At 43.3% G+C, this 26,315-nt stretch overlaps 1 protein-coding gene across 5 annotated transcripts in view; it reads left to right on the forward strand.

The window, feature by feature from the left end:
• Nucleotides 1-26,315, forward strand: part of CLYBL (citramalyl-CoA lyase) — a 232,198-nt gene that overhangs the window by 203,674 nt on the left and 2,209 nt on the right. For 2 of the 5 annotated variants that reach the window (XM_079136894.1, XM_079136898.1), the window contains exons 5-9: nucleotides 835-928; nucleotides 2,243-2,410; nucleotides 7,114-7,238; nucleotides 23,954-24,073; nucleotides 25,055-25,181. In XM_079136894.1, the coding sequence (XP_078993020.1) occupies nucleotides 835-928; nucleotides 2,243-2,410; nucleotides 7,114-7,238; nucleotides 23,954-24,049 (483 nt within the window). In that variant the 3' untranslated portion in view covers nucleotides 24,050-24,073; nucleotides 25,055-25,181. The other 3 variants (XM_079136895.1, XM_079136896.1, XM_079136897.1) reach the window with 3 other exon arrangements.

Below are 26,315 nucleotides of genomic sequence, written 5' to 3' on the forward strand. Positions count from 1 at the left end.
TTCCTCCAGCTGCCCCGGAAGCCTCGAAATATAATCAAAAGCACGTCCCTCAGATGCAAACAGATTCATATAGTGATTTAATTTTAAGCACTGTTTTGCCATTTTATTCTATAATATACTTAGGGGCCCTTGCAATACCTGAAATTAATCAACAGTGGCCCCACTGGGTCCTCATTTCTTTGCCATCCCCATATATATATTGGCAGGTTACATCTGCACCTTTCGGGATTCACAGTTATGTCCACGACAAACATTATTAATCTTGACTTTCATTTAGAAATGTCAGCGCTGCTTTACTAACACATTGTGGCTGACTTGTTGCACTTTGTTGTCCCCTCTGAAGTTGTAGGTTTTGTATTGTGTGTCTTTAATCCTGAGACCATTTACTGGATCCTAATGCAAATAATCCAATTAGTTTGATTTTAAAATGCCTTCCTTTTTTCCTGTGGCTTTATGTTTATTATTTAAGAGTCTCTTAAAGCAAAAACAAATTTGGGTAAAATATAAGTAACTTAGCAGTAAAATCAAAATGAGCTAACTCAAAGTTTCTCTAGAAATTAGACAACTTAAAATTTGAACTATCTTACTAAATTAGCATATAGCAATAGTATATGAAAATCATCCACTAAGCAAAGCAGTGATAAGCAGGATACTTATCTTGGGCAACATTAAATGCCTTTGGGAAGGGTGGCCTGGGCTGCAGGGTCAGTCTGTTTTCAGAAAGACTGGGTTAGGAGCTGGGTCTGTCTGAGGTGCTCTGGCTCCTGGGCTCCTGGGCTCCTGGGCTCCTGCCTGGGCATCTGTGAGAACTGGTTCTGTTCTGCTCTTTTCCAGGCAGTGTGTGAAGAAACACTCAGGATCGGGCCTCAAGTGGGTCTTTCTCTAGACGCAGTTGTTTTTGGAGGAGAAGATTTTCGAGCCAGCATAGGTGGCAAAAACCTTTCTCTCTTCCTCTGTGTGGTGTGTGTGTGAGAGAGACTGTGTGTACACATAATTTTTTCTTTGCCCTTCAAGAATGAACATTTACATAACAATGTATATTTACCAGCCATGACAATGGCTTTTCATGACAATGGATGGACACCACTTCCTGATAATTTAGAGTTCCTCATAGCTGTCCTGCTTCAGAACAATACATTACTACTTCTGCTCCTTTATTAAAATAACTAGTAAAAAGCCTGTTGAGCCCCAGGGTCTTTCCAGAACATAGGGCATCTACTTTACTCCTAATATGTTTACAACCTCCGGACTGCTCAAATATTTGGTCTTCTTCGCATGAGTCTGAGGGCTGTCGAAGCTTCCAAAACAAATTTAAAACACTTTCACCTTGATCTTAGTGACCTGTTTTCTACAGTAAATGTAGTATGTAAATATTATTTAACATAGCGCCTTAGTTATCTTCCAGTGCATTTCAGAGCCCTTTTCATTAAAGGTCTACTGAGATGACCGGTTTTCACTGATTTTCCTTCTCCCCCACCGAGCATGGTGCTTCTGGCCGGTGTGAGAGTAACCGGAGGCTGTGAGGGCCAAGGCCACAGAGGGTGCTTTGGGAACCGTATCCCAGTGGCCTGGAGACACTTTCCCTGAGCAGCGAGTGTTGTGGTCCAAGTATAAACAGTGACTCCCACCGTCCTTCCAGGCGAAAACAGGAATTTATTTTAATACAAGTATTTCCAGGAGCCTCCTATGTGGCCCACAGGTCAGTGGACTATAGAAGGCTTAGTGACACTTTTTGCCTGTCCCCAGGTACACACCCTTGCCTTCGCGAGTGCTCCATCCAGACCCTGCAGCTGAAGTATTTGGCTCAGCCTCTCAGTTGGGCCTGGGCATCGCAGCCCCTGCCCGGCTGGGACAACCCCAGCACAGTCCAGTCTGTGCTCCCTGCACGGCGTCCTGGCCACTTTTCATGGTGTTTTCTTTGGACTGACACTTTCTGAGCCACGACTAGAAGGAGAAACTCTATCAGGAGTCACTGGAGCCCCATTCCACCTCCTGGAGGGGGGAGGGGCTTGTCCTGGTGCTTGTCAAAGTGATTGTGTTGAAGGCCGCCTTGCTAGTGACACAGAGGCAATGGAGGCTGCAGGCTGCCTCCCCTGGATCTCTCGGTTTATATTTGAATAACTGTTTTGCTGGGAAGCAGTTCCCAGGAGACATGTCTTTACAAACTGAGTTTTTATACTAGATGTCTGAGTGTGGTTTCCAGAGTTATAGCCTCCTTTTTCTGTCCTCTTCCTGCTTTCAGGTGCAACAAGTAGTAAAGAAACCCAGGACATTCTCTACGCCCGACAAAAGATTGTCGTCGTAGCCAAGGCCTTTGGCCTACAAGCCATAGACCTGGTGTACATTGATTTTCGGGACGCAGATGGGCTTCTCAGACAGTCCAGAGAAGCTGCTGCCATGGGCTTCACCGGTAGGATCCCTGATGGTATCTTAGAAATCAGAGTCTAGATTAGTGAGCATTCCAGAAAAATAGGAATTTACCCATGAATTATGTTTCTCTGGTGTCATTGTATATCTCACATTCTTAGTCCACTGTTTGAAGCATGGAAAAGCCATGCAGTGACAACCCCCCTGGACAAACAAATTGTCATGCTTTTCTTTGGCTCTGCAAATCAAAAATCCAACCATTCATTTTTCTTTCCTCTTTTATTTGTTACCATTTTCTTTCCTGACCTCTTTATGTATTTTACTACAGTTTGGTTGCTCTAACGGAAGGGATGAGGCTGTTACAGGAGTGTTTTTGAGTAAATTGCTGTAAGAATTGGAGTTGATGGGTAGAAGAAATTTTTCCTAAAATGGTCAAAATATTGATTTAATTCTGAAAAAATTGGCAATATTCTCTGTGGGGTTTTGTTTTTGTTTTTGTTTTTTGTTTCATTTTGTTTTTGGTACTGGGGATTGGACCCAGAGATGCTTAACCACTGAGCTACATCTCAGTCCTTTATATTTTTCATCTTGAGACAGGGTATTGCTCAGTTGCTCAGGGCCTCACTCAGTTGCTCAGGCTAGCCTCAAACTTGCAATCCTCCTGTCTCAGCCTCCCAAGTTGCTGGGATTACAGGCATGTGCCATGATGCCTGACATTTTCTGTGATTTGATTTTTACTTATAACTTGTGTTTTGCTCTTCTGCCATTTCAAGCCCCTTCTTTCCCTCCAACATCCCAATAAGTGTCTGTGCACTTGGTGACACCTGTGGGTGACAGCTGGCACTAGGATCAGAGGGTTCCTTACAGGCCACTTTGGGGGGTAGTTGGGCATCTGACAGTTGGTGTGTCCAATCACTAAAATGCCCATGAACTTGGAGAGCAGCACAAAATTGTGTTTTTGCAACAAAAATCTATTTTTAAAAAATCACGGTAGAATCCTATGCATAAACACATGTGCAGTGGGCACACACACACACACACACACACACACACACACACACACACATGGGGCAACCAGGAGGGAAATACCATACGTTCTTTTATTCTTATTTGTTCTCATAGTGCAAGTTCTAAGAATATTAATACTAGAAACATACCCAAATGACAAGGAAAAGAGACAAGAATTTTAGAATCATCTAGTTAGTGTCTCCTAAAGTGCCCTCAAATGTAAAAGGTATCATCATGGATGATGACTTAACCTGAAATAAAACTGAAAGACTTACAAAGCAAAAGTATAGTTATGTTAGAAATTAAATAAGCTCTGACCTTTTTGTTTTTACCATAAAGAACTAAAATAAACATGAATCCCAGTTTTTTAATTGAATCCTATGATCCCTTATAGAGAAATGATTTTCAGTTATCTGAACTAATATTCAGCAGATCCTCCCTACATTTCCTAGTGCTTGAGAAAGAGTCCCTCTCCACATCCATGGGGCTGTGCTTGCTGCTGCCTCTTTCCAACGAGTGGTTAGGATGGAGCCCAAATAAAGAAGCAGGAGGAAAGCTCCCTGCAATCTATCTAATAGGCCCGATGTTGTTGGCCGTGGATGCGTGGCGTCGGCTGCCAGGCAGCCAGATGTGCCCTGAAATGGGAACGACTTCAGTGAGAGCGAGCCCTGTTCTCTGTGCGCAGCCTCCCTGCATCCCAGCTTTCCTCAGCCTCCTCTGGGCTCACGTCTGCCCCTGAGCTTCTAAGGCAGCCTCAGAGGTCCTCCAAGATGCTGGACGAAATTAAATTGGTCCCCAATTCAATTGCAGAAGACAGGCCACTTCAAATCAGGTTTAAATTTCTAGACGGTGCCCAACTCAGCACGAGGAACTTATGAACCTGGCACCGTTGTTTCTCCACCACGGGGAGGAGTAAATCACAGGGCAACGGAGAAACGGAGGCGGGAGAACGGGGAGGAACCGAGGGCACAGTGCCCACTGCCGAGTCCAGCGGCTGAGGCAGCAAACGGGGGGCCACACACCATGGCCATTTTGCAATTTTCAGAGAGAGGTCTTTGTTGTCCCAATTATATTTCTACATACTAATAAAAGGTCATTAAAGGCATGAGATTATTTGAAGTATCTTTTAAAAAAATAAATGCTTCTACTGAGTATTTTAGACTACTCATGATCTGTTTGCACTAATCGTTTGGCATTTAATTGCCATACCTTGATCCTTGTGCAAGAAGAGAGGAAAGGCAGGGAGTGGGGAAGAGGAAGGTCGGTGCCCAACTCTGAAAAGCCCATCAGAAGCAGGTGGAAGAAAGGTTTAAAGTCCAGTGGAAACGTTGTTATCTGTGACACAGAGAAGGAAGACGGAGTCTGGGCTGCAAGAACTATGTACATGCACGTGTGAAATACTGCACAAGCACGCGCACCCAAAACATACACATTAATGAAGTCGTTTTTTTTTTTTTAAAGTTAGTCATATGCTAAATAGTGGCCTGTAATTTCTTTTCTGCGGTGGTCATTTTGTGGGGGTCCCGATCCATGTCGACAGATTTAAAATCAATACATTGGCTGTATAAATAGCAGCTAACTTTAGGACTTTTTGAATAAAAAGAGACCCAAACAAAAATCTAGGAATAAAGCTTTACCAACTGACTTGGTCACTGCAGTTACTCCAGTACTACATGCTGGGAAGAAAGATTATAAATAGGAAGCACTATAGGTTTTCCTCTTTTTTTTAATAGTCTTTTGTAGAAGACAAAAATGACACCATCATACAGTTACCTAAAAGACTTGACAGGTATTGATTTAAAGCAAGATATATCAAGTGGTACTGTAAAAAGGATTTCATGGTCATAAATTTTAATGTCATCCAATTTTGTACCCTCTCAGTAACTTGCCAATAACAACTCTTCTGGAGAAAATATTTGCCTCGTTCTCACATTAAAGCCTGTTAGACAGTTGTTGGAATATACACAGTGTGATGGAGAACCTCTCATGTGACTGTACATGGATTTCTAAAATCTCACACACTTCTTAAAATTATCCTCATTACCCGAATACAGGTACTTAAGTGCCATCAGCAATTTCACAATTTTTTAAGTAATTTGTGCTTGCTTCTCAAATCATAGCACCTAACTCAGAAGTTCCTGTGAAGTCTGTTTTTTTACACATCAATGTGAATTATGTACATAAATTACGAAATTCAGGGCTAACAATTAGTAGGAAATGACTACCAGAACTGACATCCTTTATTAATAATATTGTAACAGCAATTAGATTACTTAAATATAATTTCAACCCCGACTATTGAAAAGATCTCTCATTTGTCATTCATGTTATTTTCAGAAATTATTCTTCAAATAATTTAAAGCATCTTTATTTACATGTTTTTATAAGAATGAGATAGCAAAGTGAAGCTGTTTTAATCATGCCATGATAAAGAAAAGATAGTTTTATCTATCTACTTAAATCTCTTTTCATAAAACACTAAAAAAATTTTTTTTTTACATTGTTCCTTTTTCTGTTTGACAAATGATGACAGTAATAGGAATCGGCATTTTATAAAATACCCAGGATATAATTTGTACTACCAAAATATGAAAACAACTATTTCAAAAGCAAAGCAAATTACTATGCCAACAAATAGATTTAGCAGAGTAAATGGCCATTAAATGTACATTCATTTTTAAAGAGGCAAATTATGTCTATAACTTTACCATGTAATAAAATATAATCTCATCATTATTAAAACATTAGATTGCATTTTATTAATGATCTGATTAGACTTCACACTTCCCTGATTGTTAAACTGTTTTTTTAATGACAACACGATTTCACAGAATCCTTTGACTCTCATGTTTGTACGATGTTTTTATTTAGAATCCTTAAACTTCAAAAAGAGTCCTAAGTATTTTTGAAGGCATTTCTACAGAGGTAGGATTTCTTCTGGGCTATGAAAGGTGCCTTAAGAGGAAAGTACTCAATCCTCATTCCATAAGCAGAAAGGGAAAAATCTGGATATATTTTTGGATAGAGATATTTTCTGCAATTTTTCTTTATCTAAAAGATTTAAATAGAATAGTCTAGAGTCTGCAGTGTTCAAAGCTGCCTCCTATTTTACTGTACTGGATACACTATTTTCATTGAAATCCAATTTTCTACTAGGGGTTAGAAATGACACATGTTCACACTAAAGAGAGAAAATTAAACATGTCAATGTAAGACAGTATTAGATATTAATATAGTTGTAATCTCCGCTCTGTAAGCTTTATGAAAACCCACATACCAATTCTACAAGAAATCATGGAAGTGGCATGATCCTACAAAATAAGCAAAAGATAACTTCTAAAATTTGAGAGAATTTCCATGTAATTTAATTCTACTTTAATTCAAAATTATCACTCTAATTTGGAGATGTTATCTTTTAAAGTCCCAGGCAAAGAAGTTACTCACGAGCTGCCTCAGTCCACCTGTAACTAAAAATGAGAGATTATCTGCAGGGAGGTGGCATTTCTATAGGATCCGAATCACAATTACTTCCATTGTTGTGTTTGTTCCTACGTGGGATTCTGGAAAAGCCTGCCTGATTGCAGGGTTTGTTTTCTTTTTCTTTTTTCCCTTCAGAAAAGTTCTAAATTAGTTATTTAGCATCCAGTCTATGAAGCATTCAGGAGCCACTTGGGAGGACACATTTTGTGTGAACATGCGTCTGTTGAACTGCTTCTGGTGTTGTTCATCTCCTTGTAGGCAAGCAGGTGATCCACCCTAACCAAATTGCGGTGGTCCAGGAGCAGTTTACCCCGTCCCCAGGAAAAATCCAGTGGGCTGAAGAACTGATCGCTGCCTTTAAAGCACATCAGCAATTAGGAAAGGTAAATGTTTTTTTAATGCCTTGGGTGAAACTGGTGTTGAAAATACTGTGGGGAAGAATTAAAAAAAAAAAGAAAGAAAGAAAGAAAGAAAGAAAGAAAAAAGAAAAAGAAATACTGTTTGAATGGTTTTAAGAAGACACATTGTACTGGGTGGTGGCGCAGGCTGGGACAGAGACAGGACTCATCAGTGAGAGGATTGCTAAAGGTAGACTTGCCCTTCCCCGTCCCCAAATACCTCACCATCTAGCTCTCAGGTTTCTCCTTGTATTCTTTTCATAAAATATATTGACAGCCTTAGAGAAAATAGAAATCTGTTTAGTTTTTTCAATGCAGCATTCATATGAAAATAATTTTAGATCAAAGCGAGAGCAAATTGTAATGAAATAAACACAGTTTGACCAAATGGTTCTTGTGGAGAAAAGAAATAAATTTCAAGTTATTTTAATTTTGGGGGGGGAATAAAAAGTACAAAAATCTCCCCCGGTTTAGTCATTTAAGAGTGGGAGGTTGTATATGTGTTTGTACCAATTTCTGGACCTGAGATTTGGATAGAATAGAAAGCAAATTAACACTGGAGTACGGTTGTTCCTAATTTAGTGCATCATTGAGTCTCGCGTTTCCTGCTCTGTGGGTTTCTGCTATGTAAATATTGCAATGGTGATGCGCAATCTGTCTCCACTTTGTGCCAGTAACACTTAAATTAGGTGTCGCCTGAAGGAAGATTTTATGCTAGTTGCAGCATTGTCAGTTAATTATCTTAAAGGTTATTTGCAATAATACCGTTTGCCTCTTTTTAAGAGGATAGGAGAATAAGTTGCATTTATAAACCTATCCTAGAGGTAATCTCTAAACTCAGCCTTCTGACTTCCATAAGGAATGAAGTTTTAGTGCCTTCAGTGAAAAATTACTTAGGAAAGAAAGAATAGTAAAAAATTATTAAAGTTCTAAGTGTTAAACATTTGCTCTTGCAAAATAAATAAAGAAGAAAAGACAAGCTTTCAGTGTGGAACCTGTGACATACATGTGAGAAGTCTCCTTTGCACTTTCACTGGTAACAAGAACACCTGAAAATCCCAGGACTTGCAAAAATGGGTAACAATATTAAATGGGTCATTCCCGGTGGACATCTGCCTTCGACCTTGACCATGCACGTGTGCTAACACTTACACATACATACACACACACACACACACACACACACACACACACACAGGTTCATCTTTGCACAGACTCACACTTAATAACTTAATATTCAAAGACAGGGCTAAGGATGTACCTTAGTGATAGAGTGCTTGCCTAGCATGTGTGAGGCCCTGGGTTCAACCCTCAGCACCACAAAAAATAAAAAAATGAAAAAAGAAAAGAAATCTAAAGGCAGAAGGCAGAATATGTTGCACTGGATACATTCAATTTGGACATACATCAATTTCATGATAAACAGCATCCTATCATTTCACATCATCAGTAACCATCGAAAAAACAATGCATTTCATAGAAAAATATTTTAAAGTTGATATTGTATTATATGTCCATTTCTGTATCTTAGCCCAAAAGCAAGATCCTTCACAAATAAACATAGATATTTACCTAGAGAGAAGAGCCTCTGACTCTTTCATTCATATACATAAACAACCCCATCCATTTCCTCTCTCACATACCTGCCTACGCACACACACTACTCTCGCTCTGCTCTGGAGCTTATGCCAGCTGATGGTCTGCAGTGATAAACACTGCCTACTGAACTGGTAAACTGAGGCAGCATGCACTCCATCGAGGCAGTCAGAGCAGAAGGGCAGTGTGTGCTAACATCACCTCCATGAGCCATCCAAACTAGGTTTCATACTGGATAACATTGAAGGTGGCCACTTGGCCTTGTAAGCAACTGGGGTGTGGGAGAGGCCACCCTAAATTTCACCGGCCAGCAAACAAAGGTCAAATCAGAGCCATTCCTGTTTTGGCATTTAAGTTCTTGAATGAAGAAAATCACTCTTTCCCATTGCAAATTGAAAATGTTCCCAGGGGAAATTGTCCCAGAGTTGTCCGTGCCTTTTGAGGATGGCAATGTAAATATAAGTTCTCAGCTGTTTTCTTTTTTAAATAGGAAATGCCTCTTGGGGCAAGGACTTTCACAACAGTGTGCCAGAACGGCTTTTCTTAACACAGTACCATAGAAATTGGATCAGAGGACGGAGTAACCATTAGGTCATTTCTTCCCTGCCCCATTCTCGGAGGCTTGTTTCCCACAGCAAATTCTCCTGGTGCTTTGTCCAGCAAGGTTTCAATGATTGGTGTAATGGGGCTTCCAGTGGGGACACATGGCTATTTTATCCAGTTAGCATGTTTCTTCCACTTTGCCTGTAAACTGGCTGGTCAAAAAAATTGGGACTGCAGGTAGGTGACTCTGGGTCTTGAGAGGTTCTTGGGGTTTAAATAGTGTGGGTTCTGTTTGCAAAGATTTCATATAAATAGGTTGCTCAGTTGTAGAGAGTATCGCCTCCAACACACATCCAATCTGTTCCATTTCAAATGTGAGTCACTGATTGCAACATGAACCCTCAGATACTTTGTCCAAAGCACAGATGACGCTCAAAGATGGGAAACTGATGGCTTGTGTCCCAGAGAGATACTCATAAATTCCTAGGAGACCTTTTTCCTTCTCATGAAAATTTCATTCAAGTAATGTTTCTAAGTAGAAGTGACCCAAAATGGCAAAAATATGTATTTTCACTTTATCCCATTCCTTCCTGCTCCCATGTTAAATTATTTTTCTGCCTAAATACCCAAGGCATAGCTGAAGCTCACAGCTAATGCTGGGTCACTTGGCATTTTCTGTAGTAAGGATAATAATCATTATCATTATTATTTATCAAAAATGAAAGTCCTGTTTTTTTCCCTGTGCTTTCTAAATGACAAAATTCACAGGGCTACTTAGGTGGTAAGCAAATAAGTCTTTATCATAGAATTTTATTTTATCTTAATTAGAAGTTCAGTGCAATTTGAGAAACCCTTTACATTTGAAAATTAATAATCAGATCATTTAATCTAGTACTATCTATCAGGTGCTGATACTTGGAGCTGTGTTGTTTCAGGAAACTCATAGATATTTTTGGGTTAAAGAGTCTTGCTTAGCACAGCTCCCCATGAGTAAGAATGGGGGTCACAAACTGATACTAAGGACTCCAGGCTATCTTCCCTTAATAAAATTGTTCAGAAAAAGTTTGAATATTCTACATAGTCTAGCTCCCATTTTAATTCCCAGAAATTAACATTTTTAATTTAACTGACATCAGTTCTAAGCTATTATTAATATTAATCACACTAATTCTTCTCTTTCCAGAAAAAAATGTATTTTGAGATAAAATCTACATGTCATAATTATTTTAGTTTCAAACTGTTTAGTAAAATAATTTAGCCAGGGTAAATCATCTAGGTTATTTGCTTTAAATTTATAAAGGATTTTCTTAAAAAGTCAATTTCAGTTTTTGAGTTATTTTTTCATAATAATGGTGATTTCAATAATATTTGAAGGGTCTAGGGTTGTGGCTCAGTGGTAGAGCACTTGCCCAGCATGTTCGAGGGTTCAATTCTCAGCACCACATATAAATAAATAAATAAATAAAATAAACATCTAAAAAATATTTTTAAAAAATAATAGTATTTGAAAATTCTCCCTCAGAACTGAATTTAGTATTGACTTACTAAAGAAACATAATTTTAGCAGTTCCTTTTTATCAACTAAGAATTTTATATAGTACAAAAATTGGATAATGAAAACGAAAACTTCTCAGACAAATCATTAGTTAATATTGATATTAATAGACACTAGAATTTCTATAGAAAAATACATAATTATAAAGACAATTCTATATATTCAAGTATGTTTAATACTTTTTTTTTACTTATATATTAAGATTTTTTTCTTTCCTTATTCCTTACTTATTAGGCAAAAATGATAAAGGAAACCATCAGTTGCTTTTGAAAAATGATCACCAGTTACAAGAAATCCTAATATAAGAATTCACCATTTCTTTCCAAAATGGAGACTGTAAGAGAAAAATGTGAATGAATAGCCAAAAAAAAGTGTGTGCGTATATGCATATATATATATGTGTGTATATATATATATATGGAGAGAGAGAGAGAGAGAGGGAGGGAGGGAGATTTTTAAAGGTTACTTTGCTAGACTCTTCATACTTGGACTGTATCTGGCTACAAACGTGGCTTGCTTTATTTTCAGTTTTTCAAGCTGCGTTTTATTCCTGTCATTCTGTAAGTGCTTTATTTGGGTTTGGAAGGATTTTGCTTAACGTTCAACATCTTTCATTCATTATAGTTTCACAAACCCTCTAAAGACCAGAGAAGGGGGAGTGTTCATCTTTAAAAATCTAGGTTCAATGAACAATTACAAAGGTCAAAAACAAGGTCACTACCTGATGTAACGACTGTACATATCACATAACTGAAGCATTCTAAGTTCAGTCGTGAGAGAACAGAGTGCAAATGAGTGAGTTAACATTAATAAGCTCATCCTATGCTGGGATATAAATTAGGAACTCATCTCTTAATAAAGAAAGAAAACAGAAGAGTCTTTTTCTCATGTAAGCTTTTTCATCTAGAAAATTACAAACAGTAATAAATCCCCCCTCCCTGTACGGAAAGCCAATTCTTTTCATAGGTATTCGATTACAGCTCGCACACCTTTCATTTATGTTTCCAAACGCGAAGCTTTACAAAAGAAATACTGCTCGGTCCAGATGGCCTTCTCCAAGCTCCCCGAGAGAACTCAGGAGAAGTCTCTCTAGCCAAAAATATTGTTTCCGCTTATTCAAGTGCCAGAATTCCCACCGCCACTCTTTCACGCAGATCAAATAAACCATCTAAAGATTTGGTTGTTGTCTTTGTCAACTGAAAGGGCTGATTCTACTAATAGACGGCCATGTGCCCTCCCGTGCCCACAGACTCCAACACCCACAGCCTGTTCCCCTTTATTTGTGAGCAGGGACACTCAAATCAGAACCGAGTGATTTCTGGTGAAAATGAAAGATGAAGGGACAGAAATCTACTTTTGTGATTCTTAGTAATTGCTTGTTTCCTTTTATGTCCAAGTTCATTTAATGTTTTCAGAACGATGTGCATAATTTTTGACTTTGAAAAGTCCAGATCTTAGAAAGGCTGAGTCTGCCAGCGATGACTTTATGATTGGTTCCATTCACACAACTCGGAAATGTTTAAACATTTAAAGCGAGGCAGTGAAGTTCTGGTGCCTATCACAGCCTACCTCACACTGGTTTTAGTGGCAAATGGCAGGCTCTGTGTTAGAGGAGAAGAGATTTTTTTATGCAGGTTGAATCTGATAACTTTTAAAATTGTTTGTTTCACCCTTAATTTATAACACATTCTTTAGGATCTTTTAATCAAGATGTTTTTTCTGTTTACCTTTTTTTTTTTAGGAATTTTACCCCTCAATTTGTATTTTTTAAAAAGATGTCATTCTAGCCAGGCGTGGTGGTGCCTGCCGGTAATCCTAGCAGCTTGAGAGGCTGAGGCAGGAGGATCACAGATTCAAAGCCAGCCTCTGCAAGTTAGTGAGGCCCTAAGCAACTCAGTGAGACCCTACCTCCATAACGACAACAAAAAGGGTTAGGGATGTGGTTTAGTGGTGAAGCACCCCTGGGAACCATCCTGGTACCAAAACAAACAAACAAACAAAGTCATTCATTCTTTTAGCTGTATAAAATCTCAGAAATCTAGCCAGGTCCCTTCAATTTATGACTGGAACACGACAAGGGTTCAGAAGTTGCCCAGCATCACTCACGACTGGGTGACAAAACTGTGACAAGAATTCAGGGTGAGAATTCAATGATTCAATTTGTAAATAAGGATATGAACAAAATTAGCATAATGTGGCTTCAGTTGGTTACAGTGAATACCTGTGCTAACGACCAACTAGATTGAGGCTTAAAAGTATCCCATCATAGCAGGCGCGTGGGCAGCTCGGCTCGTGTGTGTCGGCGCAGCAGCAGCAGCTGATGCGGAGCGGAGGCGCAGAGTACCCAGTGCCGGCCCAGGCCCTGTCCCCGGTCACCCCGATCCGTTCTATTCATGGCCATTGGTTCGACCTCCCGAAGCAGGGCCAGAGTAATATTGGAGAACCTCGGGCCCATGAGGCCGCTTGCCACCCAGAGCTCAGCTTCATCTCGCTCGGGGACACACACCGAGTCCTACCTGCACCCGCACCAACACCTGGCTTTCAGTGTCTGTGGGGCACGTGCAGGAGAGGATGGTCTCACTCCTCCCCATCTCGCTCTCTTTTCCTCTTAACCCTGTTCCTCCCTTTTAGGCTGTCCTGGAGATTTGGTTTTCTGTTTGGTTGGCTGGTTGGTTGGTTTTTTTGGTTTGGGTTTTTTGCATGGTACTAGGGATGGAACCCCGGGGTATTCTACCACTGAGCCACATCCCCAGCCCTTTTTAATTTTTAATTCCAGACAGTTGCTTAGGGCCTCCCCAAGTTGCTGAGGCTGGCCTTGAACTTGCAATCCTTCTGCCTTAGCCTCCCAGGTCCCTGGGATTACAGACGGGCACCACGGTGCCAGCTTGTAGCCCTGTTTCTGAGTAACATCTTCCCTCTTCCTCCCCTCTTCTCTTTCCCGAACTCTGTTTCTTCTTTTTCTTTAGACCCCTTTCTTTCTCACCACACCATCTCCACACCCACCACCATCTCTTGCCTTCTCCTCTTTTAACTGATTATAATAGAAACTTAGAGCACTTCTAAATTTTTGTTATAGTTATTAAAGAATTTTGTCATTATTTTCATATTAAAAACAGGTACGTAGAATTTTATTTGATTAAAAATATAAATTAAGCATTTCTAGAATTTTCTATCTCCTTTCACTTGAAGTTAGTGGCCCTCAATGGAAAAAGAGTGAGGCAATTCCTCACGCTAGCCTAGCAAGTGGACTTCTATTTTATCAAAGACCTTCCTGCAGCATCTGAGGCAGAAATAAGTGCACAAAGGTGCTTAATAAATACTAGTGAGCTCACTGCTTCCCAGACTCCTGGCTGCTAAAAAAAAAAAAAAAAAAAAAATCTTTGCAGGCATTTTAAACAGTATATATGATACTGTCCTTTTGCTGCCTCCTAGAGAAATAGAAGAATATCTTTCATCAATTACTTCATCAGTTATTGTTCATCTGTTGAACTTTTAAAAATGCATCAGTATTTTAGTAAATCTTTTAAAGTATCTTTTGGCTCATGTTCACTTACTTATATTGATTTTCCAAAGAAAGAAAAAGCCTAGAAGTTTAGCATTATTGGTCTTTGCTGCACACTGCAGTAGAACGGCATTCATTGTCTTTCTCATAGGAAACAGCAACTTAAATTTGACATAAATATTTTGAATTAAATTTTAAAATTTGAATATTTGGCCTATTGCACATTTACCTTACTACTGAAAAAAAGAAAATCATTAAACAAGATTCCTAGTTTCAAAAAGAAATCTGACCGCTGGGGATGTAACTCAGTGGTGGAGAGCTTGCCTGGCATGCATGAGACCCTGGGTCTAGTCCCCAGCATTGCATGCACACACACAGAATCTGAGATGGAGGTAGTAGTTGCAGAACTCTGTAATTACTAAAAACAAACAAACAAACAAACAAAAAAACCCAAACAAAAAAAGAACAATGAATTATATACTTTACAAGGGGTGAATTTTATGATATGCAAATCATACTTCAGTGAAGTCATTGGAAAAAGCCCTGAGAAAATTTAGCACAAAGTCTAATGTACTGGCATATTTGGAAACTGTTTAGATTCCAAGACTCTTATAAATCTAGTTGTTTTCACTTTACATGTGGCACACTTGGCTTGGTTTTTTTCAGCTGTCCTTATCAAAAGGCATTTAATATAAAGACATCTATTCCTGTCTGATCGTTCTGCCTGAATACTTTTTAAGGTCAATCTTGTTAATTATATTTCAAAGGCTGTGAGTTTTTAAAACAGAAGGTACCCTTAGTGTCCTCTATTAGTTTGTAAACTAAGGATGGCTCTGGTCCACTAAGACCCTCCATCTATTGATGACTGGTGCTGGCCACATATTAAGGCAACTGACCCCGACATTCACCTCAGCTCTCCTCCCATTCAGTTGCCACACCTATCCTGCCTTGCTTGCCCCTATCAAATCCATTTTCCAGACCTTCTACTTCTTTCTCTTCTGACGTCCTAAAACTCTCGGTAAGTTCTGAATTAATCTTACCCAATACGGCACATGAATTTTTCTAGTTTCTATCCAGGACTAGAGCTCAATAATCTCACGCTTCCTTTTTAAAGAGCAAAATGTCTGGGCGGCGAACATCTCACATCCACCCCATTTCCACTTTCTGTGGAATTTCCTCCTTTTCTAAACAAGCATGTCTGGCCAGTCCTCTTTGTGACGTCTCTTCCTAACTGTCCTCTGCTGAGCCTGTGCTGTTTTAGGGCCTTCTCTAGCGCAAACCGGCTCCTGGTGTGCGATGACGGACATCTGATGAGTGACTTCTCTTGTCGGCCATCTGAGTTTCTGAATTCTTTTCAGTCTGCTTTTTTGTGGCTGATGCTCTGAGAAAGACATAGCACTCCCGGGCCTGAGCCTTGTTGTCCAGGACGTGACCGTAACTGCTGAGAGGGTCCAGGAGCCGCAGGCAGCGCCTCAGCTCTTCATCCTGTTTCCAGCAACACTGGGTCCTTACCTCTTGAAGCTCTGAAGCTGCTCGGAAATCATGAAACCCTGTTATAATTCGTACATCCTGCTTCTCCCTGACTGGTCTCAGACAGGTGGAGGGAATGGCCCCCGGCTGACCGTGACGGTGGCGAGCCAGGAGCCACAGTGGTCCTGGTAGTGGTGATAGTAATCGGAGTGGGGGTCTGAGTACTGGGAATGGTTGTAGCAGCAGTCACCACGGTGACCTGCCCCAGCTGTGGTGGCAGCAGTGGTGCTGGTGTCCCATTTACAGGTCCCATTACTGAGAGCCTGTTCGGTGACGAGCCATCACACGCATTATTGTCTTTAATCCTCACAACAACCTGACAAGGAAGTATCATCATCCCTATTTCACAGATGAAGAAACTGAGGCTGGCGAGGTAATTCACTTGCTGTGGGGCAGACAGCAGACTAGAGGCTACTGATTCAAGTTCAGGTGTGGCTGCGTCCAAAGCCCACATTCCTAACCTTCTGCATCAAGTGACCTCAAAGAAAGAACCAGTAAAGCAAGACCCTTCCTCCCCGTGTGTCTTTCTGAACATTTCATTCCAGCGGCACACCTTGGAGAGGGTCCCGTTTTAGTTTAGCAGAAAGTCACAGCGGGGCTGGATGGGGTAGAAGTCCCTAGTGTCCCGTTGGGCCAGCGCTGACCTGGCAGGCAGAGCTGCGTAGGGCCATAGGAAGGCCTCTGCTCTGTTCCCATTAATGGCTGTGCTCTGGGTTTTGAAAGCCAGAGAGCTACAGGGGAGGGTCTGGGGAAAGAATGGGGTGGGAGGGGGTCCAGAGGGTCTTCTCCAGGCTTTAATTTGGAAATAAGTCCTGCTGCCCAGGGTGCAGGATCCCCACTCCCCACACCCTCTCTGAGCCCTGGCTCTGAGACAGGGCTGAAGGGCCTTCTCAGTGCTCAGGATAGTGTCCCTGCCAGACCCTTCCAACCAGTCCCCCCGCAGGTGCAAAGCCAGCCCCCTGCCCATATTCCACCTGTTACATTCTTACAGTCATTTCAAGGGCTTCCCCATCAAAGGCCGGGGGACGCCGTCTGTCTGAATTCCAGCGATAGTGCTAAAGACAGATTAGCACAATTTGAATTGTCGTCCATGCTGAATGACTTCAGCTGAACTTTTAGAAATTTCACGTAGAGATACATTAGCATCTGTAAATTATCTGGCAATAGGAGTAAATGGCTGCTGAATTTTAATTCAAAATATTATTAAAATATCTATCAAATTATCACTGCAATTTGAAGTGTTAAAAAAAGGAAAAACATGTTTTCTGTTTCCCAAGTCTTCCATAATATTCTCTTACTATTTTGATGACAATTTTAAGGACGTGTACCCAGAAAACAAAGGGTTACAGCTATTTGGAAACAAATGCAAGGGTTAAACGCTCCCTCTTTTAATCCTTTTAGCAAATGGTTTAAGTTCTTTTCAAGACTTCAGCTATCACCCACATATTGTATTGTCGAATTTTGGTATTTCTGATATAATAATTACAATAAGAGGTTTTTAACTGGAAAGTCTAAGTGAAATCTGTTATATTTCAGTTTTCCCTTAATTCTATTGTTAAAATTGTATTTTCTCATTTTCTTTCCTGCCCATTACTTTTATATATATATATATTTTTTTCAGCATCATCCTAGTAATAGCTCTTAAATAACAGTATAGGTATGCTAGTTATTTTTTTTTTTTACAAATTGCATGAAAATAAAAATTGAAAATATATAGTACATAAAATAGATATATGTTAAATCTTTTAATATTTAGATCTTTTCTGTAATTTAATGTTTTTTTCTGAGGTACTACCATTTTCAGCCATACCTTGGGCATATACTGAGATCTGGGGTAACAGCATTAGCTTCTTCTAGTCAGTTCCTTAAAAAGGTTAACTGATACTGGTCCCAAGTTTTGGCATCTGTGAAACTGAAATAATCATGCCTTCCCTACCACAAGGGAGAAAGTGTCTTTGAAAATATTTCGTGTTGGTGTGAAGTCTATCAGGTGGAACCTCTTGGGGCTGGGGGTGCAGCTCAGTGGTGGAGCGCATGCTTAGCACGTTGAGAGGCCCTGGTTCGGTCCACTGGCAGGGGTGGAGCGGGGGGTGGGGGGGGCTTCTTTTTTTGGTAATGGTCTTCCTAAGAACGTTACCCTCCCAGTTTTCAGACTGGAAACTAATGTCGCAGGCGTTCCTGAGGGCTGTCGTTGCCCTCAGGATAGGCTCCAGATGCTAAGGGGATCTCCACGTTTCCTCCTCGAGGGAGAACTCCATCTTTTCCCCACCTGCCTGTCTCCTCTGTTGCCCAGAAAGCAGGTGCTGGTCAGGCAGGGCCAAGCCAGGCAACCCATCCATGACAGTCCTACTTGGCAGCAGGGCTGGGTGGCCAGGACTGCTCTTATCTTTCCCAGCTCACCTGTGGACAGAGGGAAAATGTTCAGAATAAAGGAAAGAAAAAGTGCCTCCACGTCCTCCCCTCGGGTCCAGGAAAGTGCCAGCCTTGGGCCCCCCGGCACATTCTTCTGCGCTCTGGTGCAGCTGCATCCAAGAGACCGAGTCTGTTGCTTGGTCATAAGGGATCAAACCTCTAATGAGGTAGCAGAACCAAAATTGTGCAGTGTTGTCTCTTCCATATCCTTTAAATGTAGGCTGCATTAGGTTCCCTGTCCTCGGGCCCTAGAGCCACAGACAAACCCAGCATCTCCTCCTGTGCTTCCTTCATTTATCTTGTCCAGGGAGTCATTGGTGACCAAAGACACAGGCTTCTGAAAAAGAGAGAAGGCCAACCCCACACTGCTTCTCTCTGGGCTGCTCCATGATTCCAGGCCCCTCTCTAGACCTTCACTGGGTGCCCCTAACTTTTTCTCTTTTTTGCAGTGCCAGGGACCATACCCAGGGCCTCACTGTGCTAAGGAGGTGCTCTCCCAGCCCATCCTGGCCTTCTTAACCTTAGGAGGTTCAAGTACCTCTTCCTCAAAGCCCTTCCCTGGCCAAACTGCCCCCATTTGGGTGGCTCCTTCTCTCTGTGGCTCCTTAGCCCTTAAGCACCACGGCCGTGATATACTCCTCTCACTGAAACTGCGAAGTCTGACCCCAACCCAACATTACAGTTTTTGAGGTCAGTCACTATGTCCTATCGGAGACTGACCAGTGAATGTCACTAGACCCAGGAAAGATCAAGGGCACAGAAAGACACTAATAGATAAAGGAGAGAGTAATAAGAAAGGAATTAAATGGCTCATGGGGACCAGAGGTGATTCCATCTTCTCGGTCACTCTCCTTTCAGTCCCCTGGTGGGCCCCACAAAGGAGCCAAGCTCCACCTGTAGCCATCACATGCCCCGATCTTTTCCTTCCTTCTCTGCCCCTTTCCTCCTGGGCAGCTGCTGCTCCCCCTTCACATCTCAGCTTAAACATGGCTTCCTAGAGGAAGTGCCATTGCAGGTTAGGCCCCTGCAAATGCTCTTGGCTCCTCTGTGCCTTCCTTTTGGAGCACTCGTAAGTGCACATTTCTAGAAATGTTCGCTCACTGTCTTTCCCCTGTCGGGCTGGAGGCCCCATGAGGGCAGGACCCCGGCTGCCCGCTTTCCTGCTATAGCAGCTGCACGCTCAGCCATGCCAGGCTGCAAATATGTGGGGTGGCACATGGGCTGCAGATCACAGAACAGGTCCTGGGTCCTGCAGGACTTGACCAGGTGGGTGGCAGAGCCCCAGGTCCCCGGGGTCAACTGGGCTAGAACCTCACTGCATGTGTCAGGGGGCTATGGGGACCTGCAGTCCTGCTGCAGCACAGCTTTGACCAGACAACCACAGTCCCTTCCTGAGGTCCAAAACTAGGAAAATGACCCAAATCACCACCCATGGAACCTGGGTCTCCGTGGTCCATCAAGTTCAAGTGGCTCCCCTGGCTTCCTCTCCCCTCGCTTCATTCATATTTGTCTGTTCGGTTTTATGGGGCATCTCCCATGCACCTGGCATGTCCTGGGTGCTGTCTGTGTCTGTCCCTGTCCCTGAGGGTCTCTCCAGCAGAGTGACAGACAGCAAGAAGAGTGAGTAATTACAGAAGGGGGTGTGCACCAGAGACTGAGAGGAAAGGAAGGAGGGGCGGCCTCTATCAGGGAGCTGAACAGCTTCCCAGAGGCGGCGTCCTCTGATGTCTTGAAGAAGAAGGAGTCTGCCAGGCACAGGGAAGGGCCTTCAGAGCAGAGCACAGCTCACAGGAGAGAGATGTGGGGGTGGGGGGCAGGGCAGGACAGGGCGCTAAAAGACCTGCAGGATACAAGGCAGAGAAAGGGGCACGGCCTGGCCTGGACTGAGGTTCCTTGCTAACAAGATTGCTCATGATTCCAGAAATCCAAAAGGAGCTGAGACAGGGCTTAAGCAAATGGATGATCCCATCTGATCTGCTTTAGAAAGCTAACAACCTGGTTCCCATGAGAAGTGCAACACACACACACACCCCACCAGGAAACAACTCAGCTCTCTACCCATGAGACCTCTGTCAGCCAGCCCACGAGTCAGCAGCCTTCCCACTGAGCTTTGGGAGCCGGGCAACCAAACCCGTCCTTAAAATGAAAATCATGCGCAGTGTGGTGGCACACACCTGTAATCCCAGTGACTCAGGAGGCTGAGGCAGGAGGCTCACAAGTTCAAGACCAGCCTCAGCAATTTAATGAGACCCTGTCTCAAAATAAAAATGAGTGACTGAGGATATAGATCAGTGATAGAGCATTCCTGGGTTTGATTCCCAGTGCACCCCCAAAATCACAGTCCAATAGTGGTGGCACCAAGGCCACATGAGGGCTTGTCCAAGGACTCCACAGGTGTGACCGGTTGAGACACAGGAAAGAAGGCAGAGTGAGAGGATGCTGTGAGCATCCCCAAGGACCGCTCTCCTCTGCCTCCTTGAGGAGGATTGAGTAGCCACCGGTTGCTGGCAAACAAGGGCCACGTCCCAGCACGTCAGGCCTGGCCGGGAGACTTCAGCCAGTGACTGCACAACCAGGATCCCAAAGGGAGATCTGGATGAACAAAGCCACTGGGGGTGTTAGGAATTCACTGGGAACTGTCGCGAGGAAAAGAATTAATTGCGCAAAGGATTGACACCACCTAAGAAAAGGGTGTCCCCGGGGCGGAGAGCATCTAGCAGCCATGCTCGAGTGTTACGAACGCACAGAGATCCCTCTGGGGGAGTCACAGCAACATCATCCTTGGAATGTGCCAGAGAGAGCACCCCAAATGCCCAAAGAAGGTGTCTGAAAACGAAGTGAGTGGGGGATTAGATCCATCGAGGCAGGGGTGTCTAGAAAGCATAAGGCCCTGGGTTCTATCCCTACAGCCACAAAATTAAAAAAGAATTAGATCCGTTTGTGACTTTTAGCAAATGACTCTTAGTACTATAGAGTTAAAAAAAAAAAAAAAAGTACTAAATACTATAAATGCAAAAGATGTGGACATCCGCAGCTGGGATCCCAGTGGACAGAGCTCCACAGCCACTTCCGGGGGACCGTGTGGTCCAGCGCACCCCCTCACGTCTGCAGCAGCGCCCCTCCTGGCCACGATGGTGCTGCTGGAGGCGGGGCCAAGCAAGCCCCGCCCCCGCTCGCCACGCGGGCTTTTCCTCGCGTTCTCCTTGCGTTCTGCCGCACCTGCGGCTCTACCTGTGGCCGAGTCTTCCTACCTTACCTCCCAGGCCTGACGTGGAGGCCACTCGTTCCATCATCCTTGGAGAACCTCGAGGATGCTTCATGAGAGAAAGGCACCCAGCAGGCTGGGGTGGACCCACTTCCTGCCCATCAAAGCCAGGCCAGCCGTTTCTCCCGCGCCAGCGAAAATACAGGTTCTCAGGCGTGGATGGGAGTGGGCCCCGGAATCTGCATTTTAACACGTTGTGAAACTGAAACTTCTCTAAATTCTTCATTAAGGAATATTTCAACCCCTCTCTGAAAAATCCAAGTAGCTTTTTGAAAAACTGCATTTTTTCCAAACTCGGATCAAAAGACCATTTACATTTACCATGTAGATCCATATATTTAAAAAAAAAAAAAAAAACAGATTATAGGTTGATATGTGAAGGCACAAGTCTATTCGTACTAGGTGTTCTAATTCTCAACATTAAATTTCCCAATTTGCAAAGATGAAGGCAACATAGAAGAAAAATGCTTAATTTTGTTTTCCATCTTTTAGTAAAGGAAATCAAGCAAAATCTGCGGCCACAGAAGAAATGATCTCCCTGTTTCGAGAAGCTACAGGAAGTATTTTCCATCTTTGACGTGCATGTGGAACGCAAAGCAGTCTCGGGCAATGTGGCGTAAACCCAAAGGCGTCATTTTGATTCTCTGCGCATCGTTTTGGATTACATGTGCATCTATGCTAATTTTGTCTCTCCAGCCTATTATTTAAGCCTTAGCAGGAAAGATGTGCCGCTTTATAGGGCCATAATCTACTTGGTGGGCAGATAACGAAGGGGCCTTTGGTCTCCCTCATTTACTCCAATAAGAAAAGTAGAGGATTGCCTTGTAAAACAGCATGTCACCCACGCCCTGGTTTCCAAGGAATGTAACCCACAGAACTCCTCAGACCAAATGCATAAATTCATCAGAGATGACCCAAATTAGCTCTAGGCCGAATGGAATGACGCAGCGGCCAACCTGGGGGTATAAATAGTAAAAGCCAGAGGGTTGCAAAGTGACTTCCAGGATTTTAGGCCACACCGGTGTTCAGAGGACTCTGGTTCATTATTCTAAGGATGAGAAGTTTAGCCACTACTGGCAGAAATTCTAACGCGAGTAGGTTTTTAAATCTCTGGGTTGAGTGATAAGTTCTGAAATCACTGCCAAGGATTCCCTGCCCATTTCTTTGGTTTTTACCTCCATCCTATGTATGTGGAGCCCTGAGTGACCACCTCACAGCCACATGGTGGGACCCCAGCACGCCATGCCAGAGTCCTAAGGACAGCATTGGCTACAGAGAGGTGGCACTTGTACTTGCAAAGCCCAGAAGTGGGCTGCACTATCTCCAGAGGGACCGTCCACAGCAAGGATTGGGAGTGCTGCAGCTCATGTCCAGGCTCCAAAGATCGCCTGCTCCACTCACACCGGCATCCTTGCGTCGGGTAGGAGGTGGAGCTCAGATGAAGGGCCGCCACTGTGGCGGCAGGAAGCAGTGATAAACAGAATGTGAACAGCCAGACCTCCTCTCTGGGTTCTTTTTTTTTTTTTTTTTTTTTTTTTGAGGGGGTTTGGAACTCTGAGACCCAGGCGCTATGCACAGCTCTGACTTTCCTAGTCACATAACCTTGGAAGATCCCTTGATGACTCCGGGCCTCGGTGTCCCAACTAGGTCTCATGAAACACTGAGGTAGGATTTGTAGAAGGCTTAAACAATATAAAACATGCAAAATGAGGATGTACCACGGAATCTCAGAGATGACCCCAGTCCCAACACCCAGCAGTCCTGTGATCTCTTTGTCACAGACTCATGTCTCTGTCATCCTACTCTTCTGCAGGTGTGTCCCAGCAGACTCGTCTCTTGGTGCCCAGGACTTTCCTACCTTGCATTTTCTCATCACCATATAGTCACACCCCTCAATCGTACCATTTTTAAAAAACAGTAATCAATAGAACATAAACACTAATCAATAGAGCTTTTAAAGTCCTATGCAATGTTTCAAAAACAATATAAGGAAGTATTTAAATTTTCCTTCCACAGTTGATTCCTGCTTGATTTCAAGAGTTAAATGAGCGGTTTCTCATGCTTTGTGTTTGGTGTGTTTTTCCTCTCCATTAAAATGCTGCAGGGTTTTTTTCCTCCTCTTCAGAAGGAAAAAAGAAATCTTTCCCCTGCAATTTACTTTGGCTTTCTCAAAAGTTGGGCAGGAAAGTCAGTGTAATTCAGGTGGAATCTAAAATGTTCTCGTACAAGTGTGCGCGGAAAGGAAGCCTATAATTTCCGAGCATTCTTTTAGGAAGTTTGTATTCTCTGTTTTCCAGGGAGCCTTTACTTTCCAAGGGAGTATGATCGACATGCCATTACTGAAGCAGGCCCAGAACATTGTTACGCTTGCCACATCCATCAAGGAAAAATGATCTGTTCAATGCAGCTCTCATCAGGTGGGCTGAACATATACAGTGGGTTTCTTAAAGACACACCGTAGTACTCAGGGCACCTCGTGAAACATGCCAGGTTGGGACCTTACTTCATTTACAGTTCACATTAATCACGATTTTTTCGTTGTTGTCTTACTAGCCAGCTATGCCTCTAAAAATGGACTTTCTTCCTTTGGGGTCCAAATTTATGATTGTATTGTTGTTTATTAATGTATTACAAATATGGGTTTATGATTTCATAGGGAGATAAAATCACAGGGAACGATGGGCAGTGAGAGGAAATTAGGTCTTTCATGAAACAGATCTTTCCCAAATACATATATGCCCTACGCCCTTGTCATTTAGGAAATGTTTCCCACGTTATTCATTTGTACAGCCGGCATCACAGATGATCTTAGGAAAGGTCAGGCTTTTAAAAAATAAGAACGAAATTAAGAGTTCCTGTCTATTTTACTGGTAATCTGATAAAATGTTATTAAATGTTATTTTGGCTTGTAAGATACCTTCTAAAAATACTTTCAAAACTGCTGTAACCTCCATCCCCCAAGGCAACCTCCATACCCTGGAAAGGCTAGCTGGTGAATACGAAGGCTCGCATCCTGGCTGTTGAATGCTTTGGGTCAACAGTTGCCGGCAATTAAAAAATAAATGTGCAGAAACACAGGACCATCCATTTTCCCCTTTATTCTCCAGTTTAACTGTTCGCCATTGAGGCCATTTCCCCTCTGTAAATGTATGGCCGGGATAGGACTCCCTCAGCCATAAACTTGTAGCCTCTCGGAAGACACAAAGCCACGGGGCTGGTGCCTATGGCCCCCTGCGAGATTTGCATCACATTAGAGATGCTGCTGCAGGTCATATGGGTGGTGTGGTTAACGGGCTTAGTAAAGCTGTTTTGAAGAGGTTAACCCAGCTTGTAGTAAGGGTAAATAAACATAACAACCAGCCATTGTTCCCTATTCAGCACGTACTCTTATATTGAAGGCTAAAGGGTATTGAAGCTGCGGAGGATCAACTTGTGCGTGCCAGAGGACGCCAATGAAGTTTGAAACACCAACAATCAGAGATTTTGTTTCTGTTCCTCATTAAATCATGAGCTTTTGTGTCGAGACTCTGGACGACTGTTCTTTAAGAAATTAACAGAATGGGAAGTTTTAAACTCTACACCACCCTTTTCATGACCTACACAGCAGCGTCGCTGCGCTCTTAGACAAACACCGCGGGGAAGGCTGTTCTGTTTATTTAAATTTGTAAATAGAAAACAGTTGTTTTTCGGTTTCATTTTTCACCTCCTCCCATGCCCTTGTGGCTTATTCTCTCCGTGGTCCCTAGCGTGTGCCCCAACCCCGGGCCTGCTTTTCCCCACCGCTTCCCATTCCTACAGGAAGCCCAGGAGGTGAGTAGAGGTGAAGTTTCCTTACAAGCAGAGGAGCCATCACTGCGAAGCCAAGCCGAAAACCCTGCCGCCCAGCACAGGGCAGGACGGGGAGGACCCTATTCCAAACCCAGACGAGATGGCTCTGGGGAAACATTCTTGAGACATCAGTACCCCAAACAGGGGACCCTAGGAGCCAGCTCTTGAACTGAGATGGGACACCGGCCTGGGGCCCACCTGCCCTGCCGTGGGCAGTGTATCTCCCCTCCCCCATGCAGCCTTAGGGCCCATCACCCGTCCTCCCTCAGTGGGCAGCAAGGAGGAAGATGGCATGTGGCCACCTTCAGAGGTGACCCGACTCCAGCTGAGCTGAACATCAGGACGGTGGCAATGGGCGAAGGGCAGAGGTTCCCCGGAGCACCCCAGGCCCAGCAGCTGCAGGCGGGAATCATGGACTACATTGCCACAGGAAAGACAGACCCATGGGTGTCCACACACAGTGTCTGCCCAGAACACCGGTGGGAGGACTGCTCAGAGGTCAGTCTCCCTCCCGCCCTTCCTCCCTCTTTCCCCCCTCAACACACACACACACACACACACACACACACACACACACACACACAGGTGTCAGAAGAAGCACTGGTCCAGGTAAGCCCTTGGGTGTGAGGGGACACTGGATACATGGGCACACATTCTGGCCTCCACCCTGTCATGCAGGCAGCCTCCACATCCACACAGGTGGGCCTCCTCAAGTCAGGCCGTGTATGAAGCCATGGCCTCCTCTGAGGGAGTCCCACCTGCCTGGCAGAAGGCGCGGGGAACTCAGGAACAGCAGCCTATGGCCTAGTCTTGGCTTGGGGCTGAGAGCAG

The sequence above is a fragment of the Sciurus vulgaris genome (assembly GCF_902686455.1).
Source record: "Sciurus vulgaris genome assembly, chromosome: 4".
NCBI lineage: Eukaryota > Metazoa > Chordata > Mammalia > Rodentia > Sciuridae > Sciurus > Sciurus vulgaris.